Source organism: Lolium perenne, chromosome 3 (genome assembly GCF_019359855.2).
Source record: "Lolium perenne isolate Kyuss_39 chromosome 3, Kyuss_2.0, whole genome shotgun sequence".
NCBI classification, from domain to species: Eukaryota; Viridiplantae; Streptophyta; class Magnoliopsida; order Poales; family Poaceae; genus Lolium; species Lolium perenne.
Window position 1 is genome coordinate 328,129,955 of NC_067246.2, and position 27,032 is coordinate 328,156,986.

At 43.3% G+C, this 27,032-nt stretch overlaps 2 protein-coding genes across 2 annotated transcripts; both read left to right on the forward strand.

The window, feature by feature from the left end:
- Positions 1 to 12,300: 12,300 nt before the first annotated feature.
- On the forward strand, positions 12,301 to 13,086 carry LOC127338890 (glutathione transferase GST 23-like). The gene is made up of 2 exons (XM_051364845.2): positions 12,301 to 12,619; positions 12,706 to 13,086. Exons 1-2 carry the CDS (start codon positions 12,305 to 12,307, stop codon positions 13,084 to 13,086), a joined length of 696 nt encoding a protein of 231 aa, XP_051220805.1. The 5' UTR covers positions 12,301 to 12,304.
- Positions 13,087 to 20,376: 7,290 nt separating this feature from the next.
- On the forward strand, positions 20,377 to 25,771 carry LOC127340415 (probable glucomannan 4-beta-mannosyltransferase 6). The gene is made up of 9 exons (XM_071827675.1): positions 20,377 to 20,386; positions 20,472 to 20,869; positions 21,064 to 21,162; positions 21,275 to 21,527; positions 21,651 to 21,761; positions 21,846 to 21,982; positions 22,069 to 22,182; positions 24,812 to 25,197; positions 25,612 to 25,771. Exons 1-9 carry the CDS (start codon positions 20,377 to 20,379, stop codon positions 25,769 to 25,771), a joined length of 1,668 nt encoding a protein of 555 aa, XP_071683776.1.
- Positions 25,772 to 27,032: the final 1,261 nt, after the last annotated feature.

The following is a 27,032-nucleotide window of genomic DNA, read 5'->3' on the forward strand; positions in this document are numbered from 1 at the left end:
ATTTGAGGATTACCAAAATTTTTCAATAGGACTTAATCATTTCTTGTTTCTTTAACAATACGGTACCAGTCTGTAAAGTTACTTGTTAGATTTAACAGTGTTTCTATCTCAATTACAAGCCTAGCGCAAGGTAGAAAAAGGAATGCCAATTCTACAAAATTTAATTCAAATACAATTTAGACTAAGTTCATGATAAATTGAGTTTACTATTAATTCTTAAATTAACTAGGTGAACTCCCACTCAAAACAACATCCCTCACGTTGCCTTAGTGATTACACGAACCAAATCAACTACACCAAGTCCGATCATCACGAGAGATGATGTAGCTTCAATGGCGAACATCAACATGTTCATCATATCATCTATATGATTCATGCTTAACCTTTCGGTTTGCCGTGTTTCGAGGCCATGTCTGTACATGCTAGGCTCGCCAAGTGAAACCTTTGTTTCCGCATGTGCAAATCTGGCTTGCACCTATTGTATGCACACGTTGAATCTATCACACCCGATCATCATGTGATGCTTAGAAACAACGAGTCTTATCAACGGTGCTAACTAAGGACGAACACTTTACTATCTTGAGTTTTAGTGAGAGGGATCATCTTATAATGTTACCGTCGTGATCTAAGCAATACAAGATGCATAAAAAGGATTAACATCACATGCGATTCATAATATGATATGATATGGCCCTTTTATCTTGCGCCTTTGATCTTCATCTCCAAAGCACGGGCATGATCTCCATCATCGTCGGTGGAGCGTCAAGGTCAATGGCGCCGTCTTCATGGTTGTCCACCACTTGTAGCAACTATTACAACTACTTTGAAATAAAACTACTACATGATGAATCGATATGAAATTAAAGACAACCATAAGGCTCCTGCCGGTTGCCACAATACAATAAGGATCATCTCATACATCAAATATAATCACAATCACATCATGGCCATATCACATCACCAACCCCTGCAAAAACAAGTTAGACGCCTCTAATTTTGTTTGCATATTTTACATGGCTCGGGGTTTTTGAGTAAGATCCGATATACCTACGAACAAGAACCACAATGCTGATACAAGTGTTATCAAGTGCAAATTGTAAATTGGATCTTAACTATGGTGAGAGAGAGAGACACCCGCAAAGCCACTTATGCAATACAAGGTGCATGTCGAGCGTGGAGCAAATATCATGAACGCAGTCATGTAAGGTTAGACCGGGCCGCTTCATCCCACCATACCGCAAGATGCAAATTACACGATAAGCAAACGACAACAAAAGCATCAACGCCCATAAAATCACTGTGTTCTACTCGTGCAACCAATCTATGCATAGACACGGCTCTGATACCACTGCAGGGATTCGTAGCATAGAAAACAAAAAATTTCCTACCGCAAGAACGAATAACAAGCCAAGTTCTAATCTAGTAGATGATAGCAACAAGATAAGATCAACATACCCTCAAAGATCGCTAAGAGTTAACGAGATAAATCCCGTGGATGATGTAGTCGATCACTTGCCGCTCTCAGGAGCGACTCGAAGATCTTGACGGTGCCGCAATCGGGCAGCACCTCCGCACTTGGTCACACGCACGGTGTTGATGAAGACGTCCTTCTCCCTGTTCCATCGGGCAGCGGAAGTAGTAGATCCTCCTCGGAATCCCGGCAGCACGACGGCGTGGTGGCGGTGGTGGTGGAGAAATCCTGCAGGGCTTCGTCGTAGCCGTGCAAGAGGGAGGAGGAGGAAGGGGCGGCTAGGGTTTTGGGAGAGGGGGCAGGGGCTGCGACTCGTGCTGCCCATGGGGCTCCCCTTGCCCTCCTTTTATAGGTGGAAAAGGTCCTTGGGTCGTCCAAGACCTTCCCCCAAAGTTTAGGAGAGTTCTAGTTGGTTTTTGTTAGCCGAAATCTACTAGAACTAGGACTCTTTTGCCAAATCCGAATTTTCCTTAGGGGAAACTCCTTAATCCTTAAGGAAAACGTGGATACACCTATTATGGAACCCTCCGGACTTCCTTAGACAGTCTGGGTCGTTCCGGACACTTCCGAAACCATAATATTTCGAACCCTTCCGATATTTCTAAAACATTCTATAGAAGCTCCAGTCAAAACACCGAACTTTTTCCGAACCCCGGAAAATGACTTCCTATATATGAATCTTATTCTATGGACCATTCCGAACCTCCTCGTGATGTCATGGATCCCATCCAAGACTCCGAACAACATTCGAGCTCCATACCATATTCCATATCTACTTAAAGGACATCAACGCTTAAGTGTGTCACCCTACGGTTCGTGAACTATGCAGACATGATCGAGACACTTCTCCAATCAATAACCAATAGCGGGACCTGGAGATCCATGATGGCTCCCACATATTCAATGATGACTTCGTGATCGAAAGAACCATTAACATATTATACCGATTCCCTTTGTCACGCGATAATTTACTTATCCGAGGTTCGATCATCGGTATCTCTATACCTAGTTTAACCTCGTTACCGATAAGTACTCTTTACTCGTACCGTGATATGACATCCCTCGTTACCAAGTCACATGCTTGCAAGCTAATTAGATGACATTCCACCAAGAGGGCCCAGAGTATATCTATCCGTCATTTGGATGGACAAATCCCACTCTTGATCCATGCGCTTCAATCCATACTTTCCGAATACTTAATGCCACCTTTATGACCACCCATTTACGAAGTAGTGTTTGATGTCATCAAAGCATCCATCCGGTGTAGGTGATTAACATGATCTCATGGTCGAAGGATTAGGTTACTATGTATCTTAAAGCTTGTAGCAAAATGAACTTAATGACTTGATCATATGCTATGCTTACTATGGGTGTGTGTCTATCACATCATTCTAATGACATGATCTTGTTATTAATAACATCCAATGTTCATGATCATGAAACTATGATCATCTATTAATCAACAAGCTAGTTTAACAAGAGGCTTACTAGGGACTCTTTTATGTTTACAAAACACACAAGTATTAATGTTTCCGGTTAATACAATTATAGCATGGGATGCAAACAAGTATCATAAACACAAAGATATAATAATAACCATTTTATTATTGCCTCTTGGGCATATCTCCAACAACGGCATGCAAAGGGATTGTCCGCAAACAAAGTCTAGTGTGCAAGTAATATGACACACATGACTAAGTTTGAGGGCAGCACCATGCCTTCCGTTGTGCCATAGTTAAATCATTGACCATTGCAGAACTGAAGAAGTACAAACATGGAAAGTAAGGTAGCATAGGCCTCATACAATGAGGACATATGGAGGAGATGTTTGATCAGAACCAATGGCATTGTCATGTTCAGCCATGCCATAGGTTCTGATCGATCATCTCCTCACACACTATGATTCCCAGTTACAATCATCGGCCTAGTTTAATCAGAAACAACACAATCTAGAACAAACTACAACAACTCATTCCGCACAGCAATCACAACATGCTAAACCCCAGCACAATAAACCCTTCCACTCTTTGCATGCACAGTAAAAACTGGCAGTTTCAGCAATCCATAGTCCGATCTAGGAAGGATCTACCTGATGGCGTGTGCTTGTCGTACGCAGACACGCTGTTGGGGAACCCCAAGAGGAAGGTGTGATGAGCACAGCAGCAAGTTTTCCCTCAGTACGAAACCAAGGTTTAATCGACCAGTAGGAGAAAGGCGTGACTTCTGAAGGTGTTGCTGGCTGACTAGTGGCAGGGCGCACTACCGGTGTCAGTAACAACGTGGAACCCGCACACAACACAACCAAAGTACTTTGCCCCAACTTACAGTGAGGTTGTCAATCTTACCGGTTTGCTGAACACAAAGTATTAGACGTATCGAATGGAAGGAGATGTTTGCAGAAAGTAAACAGAACAGGATTGCAGTTGAATTTATCAGTAAAGGAAATAGGACCGGGGTCCACAGGTCACTAGAGGTGTCTCTCCATAAAGAAATAGCATGTTGGGTGAACAAATTACAGCTAGGCAATTGACAGAATATCGACCATACATGACAAGATGATTACTAAGAGATATGATATGGGCATTACAATATAATACATAGATCGTAATCCAACTACGTCTATGAATAATAATCCACCTTCAGGTTAGCGTCCGCACCCCTTCCAGTATAAAGTTGCAAGCAACAGACTATCGCATTAAGCAATGTGTGTAAAGTAAAAAATAGAATTACCCTCGGATAAAACATTGTTGTTTTCTCCCTAGTAGCAACAGCACATCTACAATCTTAGAAGTTATAAAGTCACTCTCCCAGAAAACTAGAGGCATGAACCTACTATCGAGCATAAATACCCCCTTTTGGAGTCACAAGTGTCCACTTGGCCAGAGTTTCTACTAGCAACGGAGAGCATGCAAGATCACAAATAACATATGACATGAATATATAATCAATCTCAACATAGTACACAATATTGATCGGATCCCAGCAAACCAAACATATAGGATTACATAAAGATGATCTTGATCATGTAGGGCAGCTCACAAGATCAATACATGAAGCACAAAGTGGAGAAGACAACCATCTAGCTACTGCTATGGACCCATAGTCCAGGGATGAACTACTCACGCATCACTTCGGAGGCAGGCATGGTGATGTAGATGCCTCCGGCGATGATTTCCCCCTCCGGCAGGGTGCCGGGAAGAGCTTCAGAACCCCCCGAGATGGGTTCGGCGATGGCGGCCGCGACGGAACTTTTCGTGGATGGAGGCTCGGGTATCCAGGGTTTTCCCGAGAAGATGTATAAATAGGCGGAGGAATTAGGTCGGTTGGGCGCCTGGTGGGCCCAGACCCCCTAGGCGCGGGCCAGGCCTAGGCCGCGCCATGGGGTGGTCTGGCCGCCCTGTGGCGCCTCTTCGACCCCCCTCTGGACTTCGTCTTCGTTTCGGTAAAATATTGACTTCGATTTTTGTTTCGTCCAATTCCGAGAATATTTCCTGTACAACTTTTCTGAAATACAAAAATAACAGAAAACAGGGAACTGGCACTATGGCATCTTGTTAATAGGTTAGTGCCGGAAATCATGTAAAAGTGCAACGAAGTGTAAACAAAACATATATGAATTGGTGTAATACAAGCATGGAGCATCAAAAAGTATAGATACATTTGAGACATATCAGCATCCCCAAGCTTAACTCCTGCTCGTCCTCGAGTAGGTAAGTGATAACAAAATAATTTTTGAGGTGACATGAAGCCAACACAATTTTGATCAAGCATGTAAAGCATTGTGAGCTGGGATCTAAGTACTCTAACATAGGCATGATAGATATAATTCAATAGAACTTAGCAACTATGTTATAACATGAAGAGTAACTCAAACAAAGGATCATGAATAATAGTGCATTGAAAGCAACTGTGTGTTTATAAGCATAGAGTAAACATAACAAAGTAGTACTCAGCATGTCCTTATGGAATAGCAAAACACAAATGCAAGGACACCTTCAAAGTTCAGAGGGTGACTAGATACAAATAATTTGAGAGCAAGCAATAGCATAATCATGAATCAATCAATAATAATTTTGGGACTATGCACATTGCACTAAGAATAACAACTATGCTCTCTTAATCGGTGCATAAAGTAGAAGATGAAGACTCAACATGAAAGTAAAAGAAAGGCCCTTCGCAGAGGGAAGCATGGATTACCCATGTGCTAGAGCTTTTTATTTTGAAAGCAATAGGAGTGTTGAAAATATTTATTTTGAGAGATGCAACTCATGTCAACGGTAGTGATAAATAGTATGGCTTATGCATAATTACTTCCTATGAGTTTGCTTGCCTCATGCATAATATACCAATAGTGCTCACACCTTGTCCTAATTAGCCTGGACTTCCATGGATTTTCATGACATACATATGTTTTAACCAAGTGTCACAAAGGGGTACCTCCTTGCCTCCTGTACAAAGGACCTAGGAGATGAATCTCATTTGATTTCTCAATTTTGATGAATCTCAACTTTTTGGACATCCATACCGGGAAAACAAGGACAACAGATATTTGGAATTTTGCCCAGATGAAACTTCCACCATGTGAACATGGCTTTAGTTGGCGGCCCAATGTTTCTCTCTAACAATATGCATACTCCAATCTTTTCAACTCATGGTAAATCTCCCTTACTTCAAACAAGATGAGCATGCATAGTAATTCACATGATATTCAACAAAAGCATATTGATGGTGTTCCCCATGATAGCATGGTTGTCACACAACAAGCAACTTATAAGAACTAAAAATTCATAGGACATAATACATACCACAATAGTTTTTAGACTACTTTCTCATGAGCTATAATTTACACAAAACAGGTGATAATTTTTGAAGGTTTTAAAGGTAGCACACAAGCAATTTACTTTGGAGTGGCGGTAAAATACCACATATAGGTAGATATGGTGGACACAATTGGAAACTTTGGTTTTTGGTGGTTGGATGCACGAGTAGAGGTCATACTCAGTACAGGTGAAGGCTAGCAAAAAGACTAGAAGCGACCAACTAAGAGAGCAATAATAGCCATAATCATGCATAGCGACAAAACATTATCAATAAAAGCATTAAGTGATATTACAAATCAAAAAATAAATGATCATAGAGGCTTTAGTTGACTGGTTATAGTCATAACATGTTATAAGCATGCGCCAAGTCAACCGAGAATACCACAATATCATGCTTTTATGATAGAAACAACACATGATTCTTTTAATGACACATTATGCACTCTCAGCCATTTGAAACAAGTCATGATACAACGATAAATACAAAGCATATGACAAGAATAACATTCAACATAACATGCCAAAGTCTATGCCACAGTCTAGACAAGCTTCCTTTTGCATCACTATAGTCATGAAATATTTTACTCGTATCCAACACCAATCAACTTATTTGAAATAGCACTCGGAGATGAAATACATTATGGACCAGAGAGCTAATCATATATAAATAAAGAATACTAACGAGCTCTGAACAAAGCTCAAGTGAAAGAACAAGAGCTAAACGCAGTACCAGAAAACTAGAACACTCGCAGAACAATAACAGTGAAAACTAGAGCGTTCTATGCAATTAAAAAGGAGCGGGTCTTTCTCCAAAACAAATGTGCCGGGATCCAACATATGCTACAGCAAACAAAACAAAACAAAACAAAAATAACAAAAATAAAGACGCTCCAAGAACAACACATAGCGTATGAAGCAATAAAAATATAGCGTATGAAGCAATAAAAATATAGCGTATACAGAGATGACCTGTTGCTTTGTTGATGAAGAGGGGATGCCTTGGGCATCCCCAAGCTTTGACGCTTGTACCTCTTGAATATTCCTTGAGGTGCAGGGGCATCCCCAAGCTTGAGCTTTTGTCCATTCTTCATCTCATCACATCATTCTTTTCTCCCTACACTTGAAAACTTCCTTCATACAAAAACTTCACACAATTCTTCATTAGCAGCATTAGTACAATCAAAATAAACAAATCCACTTGTGTTTAGTATTAACATATATCAAACATATATTAAAACATAAGCTACTGTAGCAACCTTTCAAAAAGCTCTTTGATCAAAAGAACTCAAAAAGAAAGAGATTTAAGAGGGAAATGCAAATAGTGCAGAAATCTATCAAAACAGAATAGCAGGTAAATATCGATTTTTCAGAAAATCCTCTGTTGCTTATCTCGAAAAGTGGTCAACTAATGAAAGTTAGATAATAACCTGGGACATATGCATAAAAAATGACAGCTCAAAATTACGCTCTGGCAATTTATACGAATTTTTATGGTAACAGCACAGAATCTGTTTTCAGGACATCAACTTCCCCAAACATTACTTTCTTCCTATTAGAGGCTATTCTTGGCACGAAAGCGAAATAAAAATGATAAGGAGTGGTCATTACAGTAGTAATAACTTCCAAGACTCAACAAAAAGAAAAATTACTGTAAATAAAATATGGTTTGTCTCCCATAAGCGCTTTCTTTAACGCCTTTCAGCTAGACGCAGTAAAAATGCGAGCATCAAGTATTATCAAGTAAAGAAGCATTAAGATCAATGCGAGAAGTATTTTCAACAAAGATTTGTATTTTATCAATATGAGTGTTAGAAGACCCTTTCTCTGTACTTTTAGGTTCACTACTTTCATAAAATATATTTTCAGGAACAATCAAATAAAAATTCTTTTCCCAAGCTTCATGCATTGCTACTAATTTGAAAGGTATTGGTATTCTACCTTCTCTACTACTTTTGGTTTGGTCAAGTGTACCAAAGATATCTACACATGAGCCTAGCTTATCAAACCGATCAAAAACTTTCCTAGCTTCTATAACCACATCTTTAAATTCTCTAAGCAAAATTTTTAGGATAAAATCTTTCTTTTCACCATCCTCAATTTCATGGAGTTTAAAAAACATTTGCTGCATAAATGGATTGAGGCTAACAAATATAGCCTCCAGCATTTGAACTAAACAAGTTGCAGCAGTTTCATAATCAGGAGCAAGTTCTACCAGGGATTTATCCTCAATATCTTTACGCTTACTAACATGATTAAAGAATTTTTCAATGTTATCTTTCCCAATTATACAACCACTACCTACAGATAGGTCCTTCAGGTCGTACTTAGGAATCCACATAATGAACTAGAAACGAAATAACAACTATGTAAGAAACTAATTTTTGTGTGTTTTAGATATAAAGACAACTATAAAAGTAAACTAATTTTTTGTGTTTTTGATATAATGAAAGCAAACAAAACAAAATAAAGTAAACTAAGCATACTAATAACAAAGTAAAGAGATTGGAGATGAGAGACTCCCCTTGCAGAAATCCTCTTTCTCCCCGGCAACGGCGCCAGAAAATAGCTTGATCGCGTGTACTCGTCGTACGCAGACACGCTGTTGGGGAACCCCAAGAGGAATGTGTGATGAGCACATCAGCAAGTTTTCCCTCAGTACGAAACCAAGGTTTAATCGACCAGTAGGAGAAAGGCGTGACTTCTGAAGGTGTTAATGGCTGACTAGTGGCAGGGCGTACTATCGACGTCAGCAACAACGTGAAACCTGCACACAACACAACCAAAGTACTTTACCCCAACTTACAGTGAGGTTGTCAATCTCACCGGTTTGCTGAACACAAAGGATTAGACGTATCGAATGGAAGGAGATGTTTGCAGCAAATAAACAGAACATGATTGCAGTTGAATTTATCAGTAAAGGAAATAGGACCAGGGTCCACAGGTCACTAGAGGTGTCTCTCCGTAAAGAAATAGCATGTTGGGTGAACAAATTACAGCTGGGCAATTGACAGAATATCGACCATACATGACAAGATGATTACTATGAGATTTGATATGGGCATTACAACATAATACATAGACCGTAATCCAACTGCGTCTATGAATAACAATCCACCTTCAGGTTAGCGTTCGCACCCCTTCCAGTATAAAGTTGCAAGCAACAGACTATCGCATTAAGCAATGTGTGTAAAGTAAAAAATAGAATTACCCTCGTATAAAACATTGTTGTTTTCTCCCTAGTAGCAACAGCACATCTACAATCTTAGAAGTTATAAAGTCACTCTCCTAGAAAACTAGAGACATGAACCTACTATCGAGCATAAATACCCCCTTTTGGAGTCACAAGTGTCCACTTGGCCAGAGTTTCTACTAGCAACGGAGAGCATGCAACATCACAAATAACATATGACATGAATATATAATCAATCTCAACATAGTACACAATATTCATCGGATCCCAGCAAACCAAACATATAGGATTACATAAAGATGATCTTGATCATGTAGGGCAGCTCACAAGATCGATACATGAAGCACAAAGTGGAAAAGACAACCATCTAGCTACTGTTATGGACCCATAGTCCAGAGATGAACTACTCACGCATCACTTCGGAGGCGGGCATGGCGATGTAGATGCCTCCGGTGATGATTTCCCCCTCCGGCAGGGTGCCGGGAAGAGCTTCAGAACCCCCCGAGATGGGTTCGGCGATGGCGGCCGCGATGAAACTTTTCGTGGACGGAGGCTCGGTTATCCAGGGTTTCCCCGAGAAGATATATAAATAGGCGGAGGAATTAGGTCGGTTGGGCACCTGGTGGGCCTAGACCCCCCCCCTAGGCGCGGGCCAGGCCTAGGCCGCGCCATGGGGTGGACTGGCCGCCCTGTGGCGCCTCTTCGACCCCCCACTGGACTTCGTCTTCGTTTCGGTAAAATATTGTCTTCTGCTTTTGTTTCGTCCAATTCCGAGAATATTTCCTGTACAACTTTTCTGAAATACAAAAACAGTAGAAAACAGGGAACTGGCACTGTGGCATCTTGTTAATAGGTTAGTGCCGGAAATCATGTAAAAGTGCAACGACGTGTAAACAAAACATATATGAATTGGTGTAAAACAAGCATGGAGCATCAAAAATTATAGATGCGTTTGAGATGTATCTGTACCGCGATTGGAGATTAGAGTAACAGATCTAAGCAAATCGAGCCGTGAACACCAAGACCTCGACAAGAACAGCAACCAATGGGGACGAACACCTTGCAAACATCAATCCGAACCCTATCCTAATAGAAACCCTAGCAGATCTAATGTGATGTTGTCGCAAATGCCCGAGAATGACATGTTCTGGCACAACGATTACGAAGGGGAGAAGGAGAGGTCGTTACGGCCATTGTTCCGGCCGAGGACGAGCTTGAGGTCGCGGGCGAACTCCAGATGCCGATGAAGACTGCGGAGCAGGTTGCGGCCGATGTCGCGGTGCTGCTTGCCGACGTCTCCTCCTCTGGTACCGGTGCTCCTCCGTGCGGCGGTCCGGCGGATTGGTCGGCGGGAGGGGAACCGCCGGGTGATGTGACAGTTTGGGGGAGGTGAGAGTATGGTTGCGAGTGAGAGGAAGGAGAGGGGAGCGGTGATGCTAATTATGGCGTGTGTTTCCGAAGGGACTTTCCGCCTCCCTTCCCCACGCGTGCAGCCTTCTAGCCGCAACGGGCCTGTCCCCGGAGAAACTGCCATTCCGGGCGTTCCTCCAGGGCCTGTCCTGCAGGCAACCAAACGGCCCATTCCAAGACCCAGCCCAGGCAAAAAAAACTCGTCTGCAGGCTACCAAACGCGCCCTTGATGTTTTTGGACCCCGATCATCAGCAACCACCTTGCCCAATGGACACACATCCGAAAACAAGGGCCGAAAGCTTTTAAAATGGGTAATCTACACGAATTTTCACTCGACGGGTAATTAGTGTCACAAATGCATAAATAGAGAGTAAAAAATGGAATTCACTCGAGGGATAACTATTGTGTCACTAACTACCCCCGCCCCACTCGACCGCTAGCCCAATGTGGGTGACCCCCCCCCCCCCCCCCCCCCCAACCCCGGTTCCATTTTTATTAAAATGCAACCAAAGTAACACCATCCAGGTCCACGACATAGCGAGCTACAGCTAACTCACTTCAAACAGCATCAAAGCTATTGAACTATCACAGAAACAGGAGATAGAACAGAGGAAGGCCGGAAGTGCTACATGAAACATCAACTACAGCCCTAGCATAAGGTCAATTCCAGTCTATCCGCAACAGTTCACCTCTCATCTTCTCTAGCTCTAGCAAATTCCGGTCCAGTAACCTTGAAATGCACATCCGCACAGAGAATTCGCTATCTTCTTATGTTCCCAGTGACTTTGCCCCAGATCATATCTATACCTTGCCAGCTTCACCCCTGAAAACACATTTAATTTCTTAAAGACCATATGGACTAAAGCACAGCAAATCAAAAGAGATTCAAAACAACATTCTTGTTATTACTGACCTAACAACAGGCAACCGATTCAAAATCAGAACCTAGCTGAACTTTGAAAACAGTAGATAACGCCTCCGAAAATCAGAATCAACGGACAACTGATCAGGATTGTTTTCTGAAACCGGCTCCGTGCCATGGCGGTCAAGTGTATGATCCCCTTTGTGTCCAAATACATGGACGCGGACAGATAGTCCTCTGCTTTGACTAGTGTCACATTTGACACGAGGACGTGATGACGCGAAAGCTTTTTCTTCTTCTTTGGTACAGCGTGATACAGCATCACTACTCACAAGCTAACAGCTGGTTAGAGCTGCGAGAGACTTCGGTGGAATATCATGTATTCATGTCCTAAATCGCGACTAAACTTTGACGCAGAGTTGATGTAGACTCTGATATACTTTAAGGAGGGAGTACTCAGTTTGGTTTAACCTGACGATCGAACTGGCCAGAGCTATATATACCCCGGACAAAAGAGGCACACCGGAAAGCAAATAAAGAACCGGCGACGATGTCTGAGAAGGTGAAGCTCATCGGCTGCTTCGGCAGCACGGCCGTGCACCGCGCCGAGGTAGCCCTGCGGCTCAAGAGTGTCCCCTTAGAGCTTGTCGTAGAAGATCTCACCAACAAGAGCGACCTCCTGCTCACGCACAACCCCATCTACAAGACGGTCCCCGTTCTCCTCCACGGCCACCGGCCAGCCGTCTGCGAGTCGCTCATCATCGTGGAGTATGTCGACGAGGCCTTTGATGGCCCGCCCATCCTGCCCTCTGATCCCCTCGACCGCGCCGACGCCCGCTTCTGGGCTCGCTTCCTCGACGACAAGGTAAATCAACATCCTGAATGACATGAAAATTCAGTTTCAGTGATTGCAACTTAGAGTGTACAAGAATTCGTTCCATACATATGCAGTGCTGGAAGGCTATGTGGGTGGCGCTCTGGACGGAGCCTGGCGAGACGCAGGCGGCGTGGGCGAGGGAGGCGAAGGAGAACATGACGCTGCTGGAGAGGCAGCTGCCGGAAGGGAAGAATTTCTTCGGAGGCGACGCCATCGGCTTCCTCGACATCGCCGTCGGCGGGATCGCACACTTGCTTGGAGTGTTCGAGGAGATCGCCGGGGTGCGGCTGCTCGCCGAGGAGGACCACCCGGCGCTGTGCCGGTGGGCGAGGGAGTACTTGTCGGATGAGACCGTGAGGCAGTGCGTTCCAGATAGAGACAGCGTGCTGGTCGCCTTGGCAGCAAGGAAGGAGCTGTATGTGTCCACAGCCAAGGCCATGACTGCAGAGAAGTAGTGCTATATATGCATGGTTGCCGGTCAAAGCTGCTCCCACATTTCACGACGAGGATGGAGATGTGTTTAAATCGACAAATTAACAATCAGTTTAAGTTTCTGTATTTCCCAGAATGATATCTTGGATAATCTTTACAAAGTTTATTCCACAAAATTCAAATTTTGAATGTTGAAACACATTCAAACATGATTTCTTTTACTAGGACTACGGTGGGCTTACACCGGTTTCAAACATGATGATGCACAATGAGACAAAAATCATGTCTCCAAACTAAACTCTTAGACAATGACCAAATATTTTTCTAACGTTGATAAACCAAGTTTAAAACAGAGAAAAAATTTGTTTCAAAGAAAAAATTAACTAGTTTCAGCACGTTTAACTAAGTTTTAAAAAGCGATTTTTTAAATTATCAAAAAGTATTGATCTTATTTTGTAGCTCCCTTGGATAAGAACTCAAATATTTAGACAGTTCCAACTTATGGTTTAAAACCTATAGAAATTGCAAGCTTTAAGACTAGCACAAAATTTATAAGCTATAAAATAGAATTGTGTCAAAGTCGCATGACCTGTCTAGGGCTCTAGGCTAACACTCGTTCCTCTCGCCAGCTCCCGAGGGCCGGGACCCTAAAAAATCGCCGCCGCAAGCACCCCCCCCCCGCCCCCCCCCCCCCCCCCCCGCCCCGCCCCGCGGATGGAGTCAGCCTGGGACGGTGGCGGGAGGCGTGGTGGTCTTCTCCAGTCGGATCAATGATGAACGGTGCAAACAACAAAACCATTTCTCTCATTTTAAACATGAGGCCTCTTGGCTCGGCTTTATATATAAAGCCCCGAACGACAACCGACATATTCTGATGCAAACACCAACACACTCACACCAGATAAATCCCTAGAAGAAGTTCACAAGTAGCAACATGCATAACAAGCCTAAAGAGCATCTAAAGCACGAGGGAGCTAAGATGGATAAGACAGATACAATACATAGCAAGCTCTGAAGTGGGTCGAATAAAGAAGCTCGGCTCATGCTTTAGACCGCGCATGCAACCGACTGATCTTGTATAGCGCCACGTCCAGCAGCGTTCGGTCCCTCTGTCTTACGAACACCCTCCAGTGTTGCATATGAATCGACATTTGGAAAAAGCATCAGTTGGGTTACCAATCGGCTTTCTTCTATAGTCAGTTTATTACGGGTGTTCCAAAGGGCCTGGCAAAGGGCCGTAAAGGTAAACCATACTAGTCTACGAAGGGTCCCGACAGGCCTTGGGAGATATAGCAATAAAGTACCCAGCCCGAGCTAGGTTCCAATTGCAGTGTAGGAGTTCCCTAACTCCACCCCACATGTATCTCGCCATGTGGTAGATGAGGAAGATATGATTCCAATCCTTAGGTTCACCTCATAAAGAGCAAAGCCCATTCGAGGGGCCTCGCCGCTTGGCCACCTGCTCCCAGGATGGCAGTCTACCTCGAATGAGTTGCCAGAGGAAGACCTTAATGTTGGACGGTACCCTATCCCGCTATACTTCCTTCAAGTGTGTGACAGCTGCCCCTCTCGATAGGCTAAGGTAAACTGACTATGCGGTGAAGGCGCCCGAGGCCTCCAACAACCAAGACAACTCGTCGCTCTTGTCCACCATGGGGAGAGCCTGGATCTCGTGGCATAGGTTCTTCCACTCAACCGCCTCCGCCAGACCAAATTGTCTGCGGAAGGGGACACGCTATTCTCCCGGAATGCCCCCCCCACCTCACCACCACTCTAGTGCCATGCGCCGAGATAAATGGTTCATCGCGCAACAACTAAAGAGGAAGGGGAATCTTGCCTGGGAGGCGACCCCCACCACCAGTCTAGCCAGAAAAGGTCCATTTACCATTAATAACCTTGTGCTTAGCCCCCAATTTGAAATACCATTTGATTTTATGTAAGGCATTCCAGAATTAGGAGCCGCGCGCCAACACCTCCTTGGCAAAGATGTCGCACACCCCAGGTACTTCACATGGATAAGATAAGCCCACGGTCCCTCTGAATTCTGATGCAGCTTCCATATCCATTTGATCATCAACGCTTTATTCATAGTTTTGGTATTGAGGATCCCCAAACCCCCGAGTTACTTGAGCATACAAACCGTAGCCCAATCCAGCTTGTGGTATTTCCTCTTTTTCCCAACTCCTTTGCAAAAGAAGCGGGATATCGAGTTGGCCATGGCGTAGTGTGTCTAATCGTTCAGGCGTAGACTCCCATTGCAAATATTGGGAGACTAGACAGTCACGAATTCGTCAGCTCGAGTCTCCCCGCCGAGTGTAGTTGTGTATTCGACAATACTCCAGTGAGGGGAGCCTCACGGAGGAGAGAGAGAGGGGGGCATAGGGCTACCCCTATCATGTTTAGACATGACTTGCCGTGCATGTAAAGATCCAGCTACCCTATGTCGGTACGGATCTGATTATCCTACGTCAGCACGTATCTGGCTAGCTTGCTTTATCCTGGACTCTCCGTCTTGTTCAATCAACAACGTGGCCGCCCGGATAGGCCATATGCCCCTCCACCATATGTGGGCTACCTGGGCTTGCCGGAATTGGACTATGTCATATGAAGTATATCCACAACACCGAGGCAAGGAAGAGGCCATGCCACCGTTTGACCCCATGACCAACCTTTTCAGGAAGGAAGCCCTGGGTTGCTACCCTAAGAGGACCCTCACTCACTGGTAAACCCATGTACTTCATGGAAGTGTGCCTAATTTGCAGTTGAGCATATTTTCCACCCTGCGTTTATCCATCATCGAAACCCCGGTTACAACCACTTCGCATTTGTCAAAATTGATCTTCAACCCTGACATGTTCATGAAGCAATTTAGATGGAGCTTCAGGTTCGCAATTCCCAAATAGGCCAGCTCAATCATAATCATCTTGTCATTTGCTTACTGCAGGGGAGTCACTCCCAGCGAATGAGATGTGACAACCCCTTGATGTGACAGACAACATTGGCTCTAGATAGCAACGCAGCAAGACCATCGAGCATAAATTCGATGAGGATGAGGAAGAGTGGGCCTCCCTATCGCAGTCCCTTCCTGTTTTAGAAGAAGGACCCCACTTCTCCATTGACATTGATGGAAGTCTGGCATCCCATGACTAGCCGCATCATACGATGTACCATCATGGCCGAGAAACCTTTACACTGCAAAATTTCTCGAAGGAACTCCCAGTTCAATTGACCATATGCTTTCTCGAAATCAAAGCTCGTGTGCAATCTCATGCAAGGCAAGAACCCCCTCATGTAGACAACAACCCTTATTAAAAGTAGTTTTAGAAGAAGGACCCCACTTCTTCATTGACATTGATGGAAGTTTGGCATCCCATGACCAGCTGCATCAGACGATGTACCATCATGGCCGAGAAACCTTTACAATGCAAAATTTCTCGAAGGAACTCCCAGTTAAACCGATTATATGTTTTCTCGAAATCAAGCTTGGTCAGCAAGCCCCCTAGCTTCTTAGCTTGAATCTCATGCGCGCAATCTCATGCAAGGCAAGAACCCACAACTAGTGTGGGCTAAGAACCATTTATCGAGAAACTACAATCCTCAACAAGTTGCGGGTGCACCCCATTTTTTTTAGGGTAAACAGTGGGGGAAAAAGCCCACTGCATTTTGTTTATTTATATATATAGAACCAGGTACAACTTAAAAAATGTACAAGAAGTACAAAGACCAGAAAAAGAAAGAAAAGAAAAGAACTAAACTACACTAAATGTGTGATTGAAGCCACTCCTTGAAGGTTTCTGCATTCTTCTTCTTCTTCATTCTATAAGAAAGCATATTTAGTTCTTGTTTGAAAATGAATTTCCACCTTTGAATGGTTGGCTTCTGATCTTCAAAAATCTTGTTGGTCCGGATAATCCATATGCTTCAGGCCCCAAAAATAATATTCTCTATTGAGAAGGGCAGCATCAACTTTTCTTTAATATCTAAGACAGCTTCCATTACATAAAGATTTCTTAATCTTTGCAGGGGTATAAGGTCCAAACATGCCTCAGCGAAAGGACATGACTAGAAGAGATGAATCAGAGTTTCCTCCTGATTGCACTCTAAAATTGCACAAGTGTAATTACAGTTCTTTCTTCTGAACAAATTACGGGTATTTAGTCTATCATGCAACAGTAACCAGAAGAAGAATTTATGTTTTGCTTAGCATGGCATGGAGATTCCCAAATCCAGGAGAATTTTTTTGGTGCAGGCTGCACCCCAATCATGCAATTATAAGCATTTTTTTTTGTCGAGAAGGAACCAATCCCCCAAATGTAGCTCCAGCTATCTTGAGCACCCTTTTTATGTCACATTTACAAGTTTTTAAAAAATCTAAAAAAATCATGGATCTAGATTGTGTTGAATGTTGTGCATCTGTGAAGTTTCGTAAAAACTACGACAATATGTGACCTACACAAAACGAATAAATGATGAACACTATTCAGTTATGTCTTCTCTTTTTTTGCATAGATCACTGATGGCTCCCAAGTGCAGGAGATCAATTGTAGTACTTTTCAATAAGAAAGTTTATCGAACCCACGAGGAGCTGAAGGTATTGGTTAGCGGATTTCACAAGTAAACAATAATAATAATGCAGTAGTTTTGGTGTTTTAGGTGTATAGTTTGCAATAAAATAAAATACAGAAAGTAAATAGTAAGATGTAAATGTTCTCAATAAGAGAAATCCAAATCCTCAAGTGTGTGTGCTTATATGAGACAAGTGTTCCGAGGACGGCATGGATTCACTAGCATTAAGAGTTCTACATAACATTGTAAATATTTTGTTAAGTTGCATTCCCTTAGGAGCGGAGCCTAAATTAGCTGCAGCCATAGATATGAGCAAATGCACCTCTTATGATGGGTCCTAGAGCCATTCTCATGTGTAAGTATAGGAATCATTAAGACATAAATGTCCCACCATAGCAATTAGATCACTGGTCCTGACATAAACCCCTGTAATGCAACTCCAAGTATCGGAAAACAGTTTATGTCATTCCATCCCTTCCAACACTCGTTCATTACATTAAAGTGTAGTCCTATGAGTCCATATAGGTGAAGTAATATGCAGTCAGCGTTCGCATAAAACCATCATAGAACAACATAAAAGATAAAAACTTGACCAAATATACTCATTGCATATCATATAGAATCGTAGCTAGATCATCCTATGCCCACAGGAACATGATACGGACAGGAGGCATAATGATTAAAACACAATCTGAAATTATAATCTCTTCACCAATAATGATAAAGTACCAATCACAAACATGCAACTAGTCCTTAAAACAATATCCGGGATTCAATCAAACACAAACTATGAGGGGGATGAAGTCGGTCTCGTAGATGGTGATGGTGGTGATGATGATGCTGATGGAGATGGTGATGGAGATGCCTCCCCTTACATCAAGGATGAGTGGTGATGACGATGGCATGATTTCCCCTTCACTGGACGCACCGGTATAGCATGCTCTCCCATCTTCCAGCGTAGGAGAGGACTTTCGCCTCCACCGCCTCAATAAATTTCGGGAAAAATATGGTTTAGGTTTTTTGGGCGAAACAGAGGCGTCTGTATAAAGGGGGGCCGAGATGACGTTCCAGGAAAAACGAGCCTAGGTGGGGCGCCCAGGTAGGGGGTGCCACCTAGTCTCTTTTGGCCCTCGTGGTCTCCCTCGCGTGCTTCTTTGGCCCACGGTCATTCTCCAGTTGAAAAACTGATCAGGTATTTTTTTCCTTTAATTTTTAGGTGTCTAGAAGATCCCTGAAACAGCAAAATACAAAAAGGAAGATTTTCTGCTTCCTAGAAATTAAATACCAATGAAAATGACTTTATAGGAAAGACCCAGAAATAAACTAAAATGCATAAATAATGATGTATGATGGCAAATATCAATGAAAACTAAACATATATGTAACAATATTGATGATGTAAAATGCACGTATCAATCACATATGGTCATATTTTGACACAAAACTTTTATTGTTGGACAAGACGTCGCCTAGGCAATGCATAAGCACTCTTATGCACTAGGCGATGGATAAATGTCTCGCCTAGAGGATAGTGGAACTCTGGGCAGGGCAACCCGGAAATTGCCTTCCTCAATAAGAAATCCTGCCATACTTCAATAACGAAGCTAGATGGGAATTATTCTAAAGGTATCTATTAGAAATATACATATTACATGATCTAATTAATGTGTATTCACATATAATATGCCATATAACATAACCAATGTTGATGATTTATGTTCACATTTTATAAAAAAGTTCAAAATTGTAACTTCTAACAATGCGGTGCTAATGCAACTAGTTGCGGAATATGGTTCTCCCATGGAGATTGGTGTTCTTTTTCTAAACTATTGGCGAGCAAGAGAGCTTTTGCAGCCGGCATATTCTAAGCCCGGAGGTCGAGCAGTTGCAAGGACCTGATTGTTTTATTGTATTTCTTTGTACGATCTTGTTCCTAAATTCTGAGGACTTTGTTGTACTTTTACTTCCTTAGGTCCTCGTTATAACTTTGTCCCGCACCACCCCTTAATGCATTTTCCAGCAGGCCCTTCGGCGCCATTTTCTGTTAAAAAAATTGTCACCAGTTCTTACTCCGACATTATTATTAAGAGAGAGCTTTTGGTAATGCAAAGCTCTTGCTTGACTGGACGCTCACTGTCAGCAGCGGCCGCAGATCTCGTTTCCTATTTCCATGCATCTATATCGTTACCCGTGGGTGGCGCGTGAGTGGCCTCAATTCAGCTGATCACAGATCCGTGGCTGAAGTTGTCAACTCTCCATGACCGTGCACGACGGACAGCCGGCCACATGATCGAGTGGAAAACATGGAGGCTAATTTAGTCCATGAAAGTATGAAACACGTGATGCTCCCATGCAAGATTCAGAAACACAGACAAAAAAAAACAAATAGTGTGAACTTCTTCACTATCACTGTGAATTGGAGTATATCCAACCGTATATTTAGAATTAAACGATTTCATTTTTAGTCTGGGTCAGTTATTTCACCGCCATAAGGCAACATGGGCCTGCAAAGAGACAACAAGGCCCCGCCAGCATCTCTGCCGTTTTGCTGTTTCGCAGTTTCATGAGAGCGATGCTAGCTCGTCTCCACTCCAAAAAGAAAGAGTGATGCTCATCCAAGTCGGATCAGCAGTTCAAGTTCAGCACTGACGAAGCGGCTTCAACACTAGTCTCTTCCTCGACCGGCGAAGTGGCAGCGCTATAGCGAGCAACATCTCCATCCCAATTCCCAACCCAAGACCGCAGCCATGCAACAAGGTAACATCGATCGATCCATCGTCCTACATATAGCTGACGTTTCATACCTACCCTCTCGCGAGAATCCATGACAGAGCTAATGCAGGTGGTGGCGGCCATCGTCAGGCGGCGGCGCTGCTCGCCTCCGCCGGCGACGCGTTCGCGCTCGAGGTGAACCGGCTAGTTGTCTCATTCTCCCCCGTGGTGGACTCCGTGCTGGATCAGCTGCTCCGGGCGTGGAGCTTCCTCGCCGTGCCGCTGCTTAGAGGCGCGGTGACGCTGTGCATGGTCATGTCGGTGATGGTGCTCGCCGAGAAGGTCTTCCTCGGGACGGTCAGCGGCGTCGCCAACGTGTTCGGTAGGCGCCGGCGGCGTCCGGGGAAGGGGAGGAGCGTGCGAAGGGGCGTCGACCCGGCCGTCCTGCAGGACGCGGAGGCTGGCGGCGGCGGCTCCGCGGCATTCCCGATGGTGCTCGTCCAGATCCCCATGTACAACGAGAGAGAGGTACGCAATGCATCTTAACTCAATCTGTACGTTCTCATGAAGTACATTTCGATCTACCTATGATTGAGCTCGAGACTATCCGAGCTCGAGTGTCGAGAGTGATCGAGCTAGCTAGACTTTGAAGATGCTGGTAGGTTAGAAGCAGTTAATCTACTAGCATGCATGGCGACTGACAAATCTATGGGGGAAAACAGGTGTACCAGCTATCAATAGGTGCAGCCTGCAGGCTCACGTGGCCGGCAGACCGATTAATTGTCCAGGTCCTCGACGACTCCACCGACGCCGCCATCAAGGTTACATATACGCTCAGATCAGATCGATCTATCCACTCCTGAAACTGCCATTTCAAGTATATATGCATGCATGATCCACACTTCAAGTTTACACGGCGTGGCGTTCATGCAGGAGCTGGTCAGGGCGGAGTGCGAGCGCTGGGCCAGCTGCGGGGTGGACGTCAGGTACGAGGCCCGGAATGACAGGGCGGGCCACAAGGCCGGCAACCTGACGGAGGGGATGCGGCACGGCTACGCCCGCAGCTGCGAGTTCGTCGCCATCTTTGACGCCGACTTCCAGCCGGCGCCGGAGTTCCTCGCCGACACCGTCCCGCTCCTCCTCCGCGACCCCCGACTCGCGCTCGTGCAGACGCGCTGGGAGTTCGGTACGTTTACATCGACCACGGCGACTATGTACGTACGTGCGACGGCTGAATTCAATCTACACTGTTGATGTTGGAGTGGTAGCTGCTGACGAGAAGTTGTTAATATATGCTTCTCTGATGTAGTGAACGCGGACGAGTGTTTGCTGACGAGGATGCAGGAGATGTCCATGGACTACCATTTCAAGGTGGAGCAGCAGGCAGGGTCCTCACTCTGCAGCTTCTTCGGCTACAACGGTATATATATATTCAGATAACTGATCCTTGTCTGAGATTGTTATTGGAGTGGTGCTCATGTGCACACACGTAAGTAATAATCAGGTAGTGCCGGAGTATGGAGAAGGCAGGCGATCGAGGAATCCGGCGGATGGGATGATCGGACGACGGCGGAGGACATGGACTTGGCACTCAGAGCAGCGCTCCTAGGCTGGGAATTTGTTTACGTCGGCGCCGTCAAGGTAACAACCGTGATCACGCACGCAACTAGCATTGCTGGCCCTTCATTCATCACCAGTTTAATTAGAGATCTGACTGTGTGTTTCAGGTCAAGAGCGAGCTGCCCAGCTCTCTCAAGGCCTACCGGTCCCAGCAGCACCGCTGGTCCTGTGGACCCGCGCTCCTCTTCAAGAAAATGTTCTGGGAAATCCTCGCCGCTAAGGTCACACTTCTTTTTCAACTATACATCCTCATCGTCACATTTTTTTCCATGAGGGGTGTTTTATTACCTTAAAAAATATTACACCAACTTCTGCATGCATGACTAACGCACACAACCGCTCAAATCTAAACGTAACAAAGTAAACAAATTAAAAGCAATAATCATCATCATCACATATACATGAACAATGATTTTGCCCGTTTTTGTAGCACAGGAATGAACGAAGAGAGCGCATTTTTTTCTCGGGCTCCATGTATCATTTTATTGTAAAGAAAATGTAATTTAGAAAAGTCAAATTTGTCCCCACATGTACATGTTGAAGGGTTCTACATATATGTAAGACCGTATAAAATAAGTGTTTTTGTAAGCTTAAAAAGGATAAATTTCAGGATTTATACAACCAAATCTACATATATGTCTTTTTATGAAGACTCCACAAAAAAATGTGTTAATATGACAATCATGTTCGTTCTCCTTCACATTCTATCTTGTTCGGTTGTATTGGGAGTCACGCACCAATTGGGATTGGTCTGCCTTAGTGGTGTCGTCTTGAGCATGTTCCCTAGTGTACCAATCGGCTTCCATATTGGTACAAAGGTCGCGGGAGGTGGAGTTGGCAACATCTCCCTTAATAAGCTCCTCCGATGTTGGATCCCGTTTTGAATCTGATGCTATATATGGTGCTCATCCTAGGGGATGCACTAGGCCATGCTACGATGCCTATATGTTGATGGTCGGCTTATGCCTGCTCGTGGACTCTTCTAGTTGAAAGGCGATCCATTGGAGACCCAGTCTTATCTTCTTCCTCTTCCTTGGGTTGCATTTTGGAAGGCAATGATGTGGTTTTAACGAGGCATCTATAGATCCTACTTCTGGTGTGTTCTTGCGCTGGTGGTAATGTTGTGGCAATTCCTATGTCCAAGTGGTCACTAGTAGAAAAAGAGGCTTCCGTCCACCCCCATTAGTCCCGGAAATATTTGAACCGCGACTAAAGGGAACTTTAGTCGCGGTTCGGGAGGCGACCCGCGACTAATGCTCCATCCGAGACGAAAGGGTACCCCTTTAGTCCCGGTTGGATGCGGCCGGCGGAAAAACTTTTAGTCCCGGTTGGGGATACCAACCGCGAATAAAGGGTACCCCTTTAGTCCCGGTTGGTGTCCCCAACCGGGACTAAGGGTTTTTCCGAGTTTTTTTACTCCCACGCACCCGGCACACCCCCCCCCCCCCCCCCCCCGTGGATCGCCTTTTTTTGGTTTGTAAAATACAAAAGAAAATGATAGAAAATTCAAAAAAAATTGTTTTCAGATTCTTGTATGTTATGCAACCTACTATTCGGAGAAATTAAGAAATTCGAATTTTCCCTTTTTTTGCAAAAAAAATTTAAAAAATGGTAAAACCGCAATAACTTTTGCATACGACGTCGGAAAAAAACGTATAATATATCAAAAAAATCCTGGGAAAAAGTTACATCCGAATTCACAGGGGTTTACCCGGTTAGCCAATTTTTAGATTCTCAAAATTCCAAATGAAAATACGAAAGCAGGAAGATTTTAGTTTTTGCTATAAATTACGGATTTTATATTTTTTAAAATTTTCAAAAAAATAAAATTAATAATTGCATCCAGCATAAAGATTACTATTACTTTTACCCAATTTTTAGATTTTCAAATTTTTAGGTTTTAGGTTTGGCAAAAAAAATATTTAAAAAATTAAAAAAATTAAAAATAATAAAAATTAAAAAGTTAATGTTTATTTATTTATTCACGATTATTATTACATCATTATTTTTGTTTATGAAAAAAATTATTTGAAATTCAAACAATAAAAAAATGTGACATCGACCAACATGTTAATAGGATTGATATGATACTAGTATCACATACATGCGCGCGTAGCACTTGGATGCGGGACGAAATGGAACTCTGAAGTTAAGCGTGCTAGAGGTGGAGTAGTGGGAGGATGGGTGACCGAGCGGGAAGTTTGACCACGAGTAAGTAATTTGATTAGAGATAAGTGTAGTTAGAGATAGAGACTAAGCTATGCAAATAACTGAAATAATAGAAATTCTGAAAAAAAATTGAAAAAAAAAGGAGTGAAAAAAAATTAGAAACCCAAATAAATTAAAAAAAATTAACGAAATAGCCTTTAATCCCGGTTGGAGACACAAACCGGGACTAAAGGTCCTTCGCTCAGGCGCACGCTAGCCATCCACGTGGACGAACCTTTAGTCGCGGTTCGTAAGCAACCGCGACTAAAGGGGGGGGGGGGGGCTTTAGTCGCGACCCTTTAGTCTCGGTTGCACAACCGGGACTAAAGCCCGTTGTGAACCGGGACTAAAGGCCCTTTTTCTACTAGTGGGTGCATCTCTGGCGATGTTGAAAATGGTCCAGTCATGCCTGAATTCGTGGAGTTGTACATGGTTACATTTTGTATCTAGAGTATGGGGTGCTTTCTGTAAAAAAAATGGACTGGGTTATAATTTCCTTTTTCTTATTCGGTACTTGTGTTAAGTTTTACTATGAATGTTTATAAAATGCAAGCTCTAGGTCCCTCTTAGACCTTCTGGTGTTCTATAAAGAAAATTCATGTTTGATTTACTAATTCCTAGTGGTTTCAATTTTTAATACAGGAAGTCTCGGTGTGGAAGAAGTTTTACATCATTTACGACTTCTTCGTTGCACGGAGGATCGTGTCGACCTTCTTCACCTTCTTCTTTTTCAGCATGCTACTCCCTGCCAAGCTCTTGTTCCCACGGGTTGGCATCCCAACATGGGAGATGATCTATATTCCTACAGCCACGACGCTCCTTAACTCGGTTGGGATTCCACAACGCTCGCTCCATCTAGTCATACCATGGATGACATTCGAGAATGCCATGGCGCTGCACAGGTTTAAGGCCATCCTCATCGGGCTTTTCGAGGCTGGCAGGGCCAACGAGTGGATCGTCACGCACAAGTCGGGGAGTGTTGGCCAAAAAGTGAAATCCGTTACACCCGGTGATTACCTCAAACAAAGGTAATTAATTATAGTTCCTCTCAAATTTTGACGCTGGGAATATATATGAAAAAATGCATCTCTGTAAACTAATGTCAGAATAAATTGCATTACAAGTTGTCTAATTATTCCTACGGTCTTACAAGGTTGTGGAACTTTTAAAATCATCGTTCATCAGGATGTGAAAGTCCAATTAGCAGCTTCTACTGGTTCTAAACTAGAATAGGTTGATAATCTACAATTAACATTAACTAAATCACTAATTCACCTCCAGGACCAAATGACGATAATTAAAAGGTGTATGGTTTATACGAGCCCGCAAACATATTTTCAGGGGAAAAAATCAAAAAGGAGGTTGAGATCGGTTCTCTGCATCAAACAGATGCATACTATTTAGCTGAGTATATTTAACATCTAATGGCTGGTTCTTGACAGGTTCCATGTCCTGGAGCTGTTGATGGGCGTGTTTCTCCTCGTGTCCGGATGCTACAACTTCCTGTACGGTCAGGGTTATTTCTACCTGTTCGCGCTGCCCCAGTCGTTCATGTATTTCATGATCGGGTTTGAGCTATTGGGCGTCAGTGTCTGTAGCTGATTAAATTCTGCAAGATCGAGCAATTTCACCCAAAATATGCATGTTAGGCCAAGTGATTACAAATGTTTTTATTCCGGATGTTTCTGTGCAACGCACACACGATTTTTTAGATAAAGGAGCATAGCCCCAGCTTCTGCATCAATAGATGCACACGGCTTGCTTTATAAAACCAAAGTGTCAACTCACCAAAATTCCGATAGCACTTATTACATTCACGAATCAGCTAGAGTGGATACATGAATCAACCAAAAGAAAATACGGCACACAGAAAAGCTATGCATCTACTATTCTATGAAGATGCCGCCACCCAGTAGCCTGGAAAAAGAAGTCATGAGCAACCACTAGCATCCGGTTGCATCCAGTAACCATATCCTCCCGCTGCTCCGACGGGAGAAGGAAAGCCCATTGCTGAATCGAATGAGCAGCTCGCCGGTTCACCTGAAAAAAATTAGTTCCCGTTTGTTTGTTAAAAATGATATCATTCCTACTCCTCCAGATCGCCCAACAAAGAGCAGATACTCCAATTCGAATTTTATGTTTATCATTCTTCCGTACTCCATTAAGCCATCTACCAAACATATTAGTAATATTAGCTGGTGGAGGAATATTATAGGTTAGATACATCATGCGCCAAATAATCTTCGCAAAAGGACAAGCAATGAACAAATGATTGACCGTTTCAGTGGAATCACAAAAACAACATTTTTGACATCCATTCCACTTTTGTTTAGCTAAGTTATCCTTAGTTAATAGCACTTTATTACTAAGGAACCACATAAAAATTTTAATTTTCAAAGGGATCTTTATTTTCCATAGATACATACGCAGAGAAATAGCATGTCCATTCATCAAGTCAAGATACATAGACTTAACTGAAAATAAACCCGAATCATTGAGTTTCCAAACAAACTTATCTGATTCAGTTGTTAAATTTATTGTAATTAGGCGCTGGCACAAATGTATCCATTGTAACCACTTATTATCATTCAACCCCCTTCTAAAAGAGATATTAACAGGTTCAGTAGCAAGCACAGTCGATACTAGCACATTTTTATGCTGAACAATATTATAAAGTGCTGGGTATTGATGAGATAGAGGCAAATCTTCCATCCAAACATCTTCCGAGAACCTCACAGTTGTTCCATCTCCAACTTTGAAATATCCTCTCCTGAAGAAATCATCCTTAACATGCATAAGTCCTTTTCAAAAAGGAGAATCATTTGGTTTCACTTCTACTTGTGCTAGTGTTTTATTTCTTAAA

Coding starts and splice junctions, on each gene's coding strand:
- LOC127338890 (XM_051364845.2), top strand. CDS start 12,305: ATGTCTGAGAAGGTGAAGCTCATCGGCTGCTTCGGCAGCACGGCCGTG. Junction 12,620..12,705: donor CTCGCTTCCTCGACGACAAG/GTAAATCAACAT, acceptor ATACATATGCAG/TGCTGGAAGGCTATGTGGGT.
- LOC127340415 (XM_071827675.1), top strand. Junction 21,528..21,650: donor GCAGACGCGCTGGGAGTTCG/GTACGTTTACAT, acceptor TCTCTGATGTAG/TGAACGCGGACGAGTGTTTG. Junction 25,198..25,611: donor GGTGATTACCTCAAACAAAG/GTAATTAATTAT, acceptor GGTTCTTGACAG/GTTCCATGTCCTGGAGCTGT.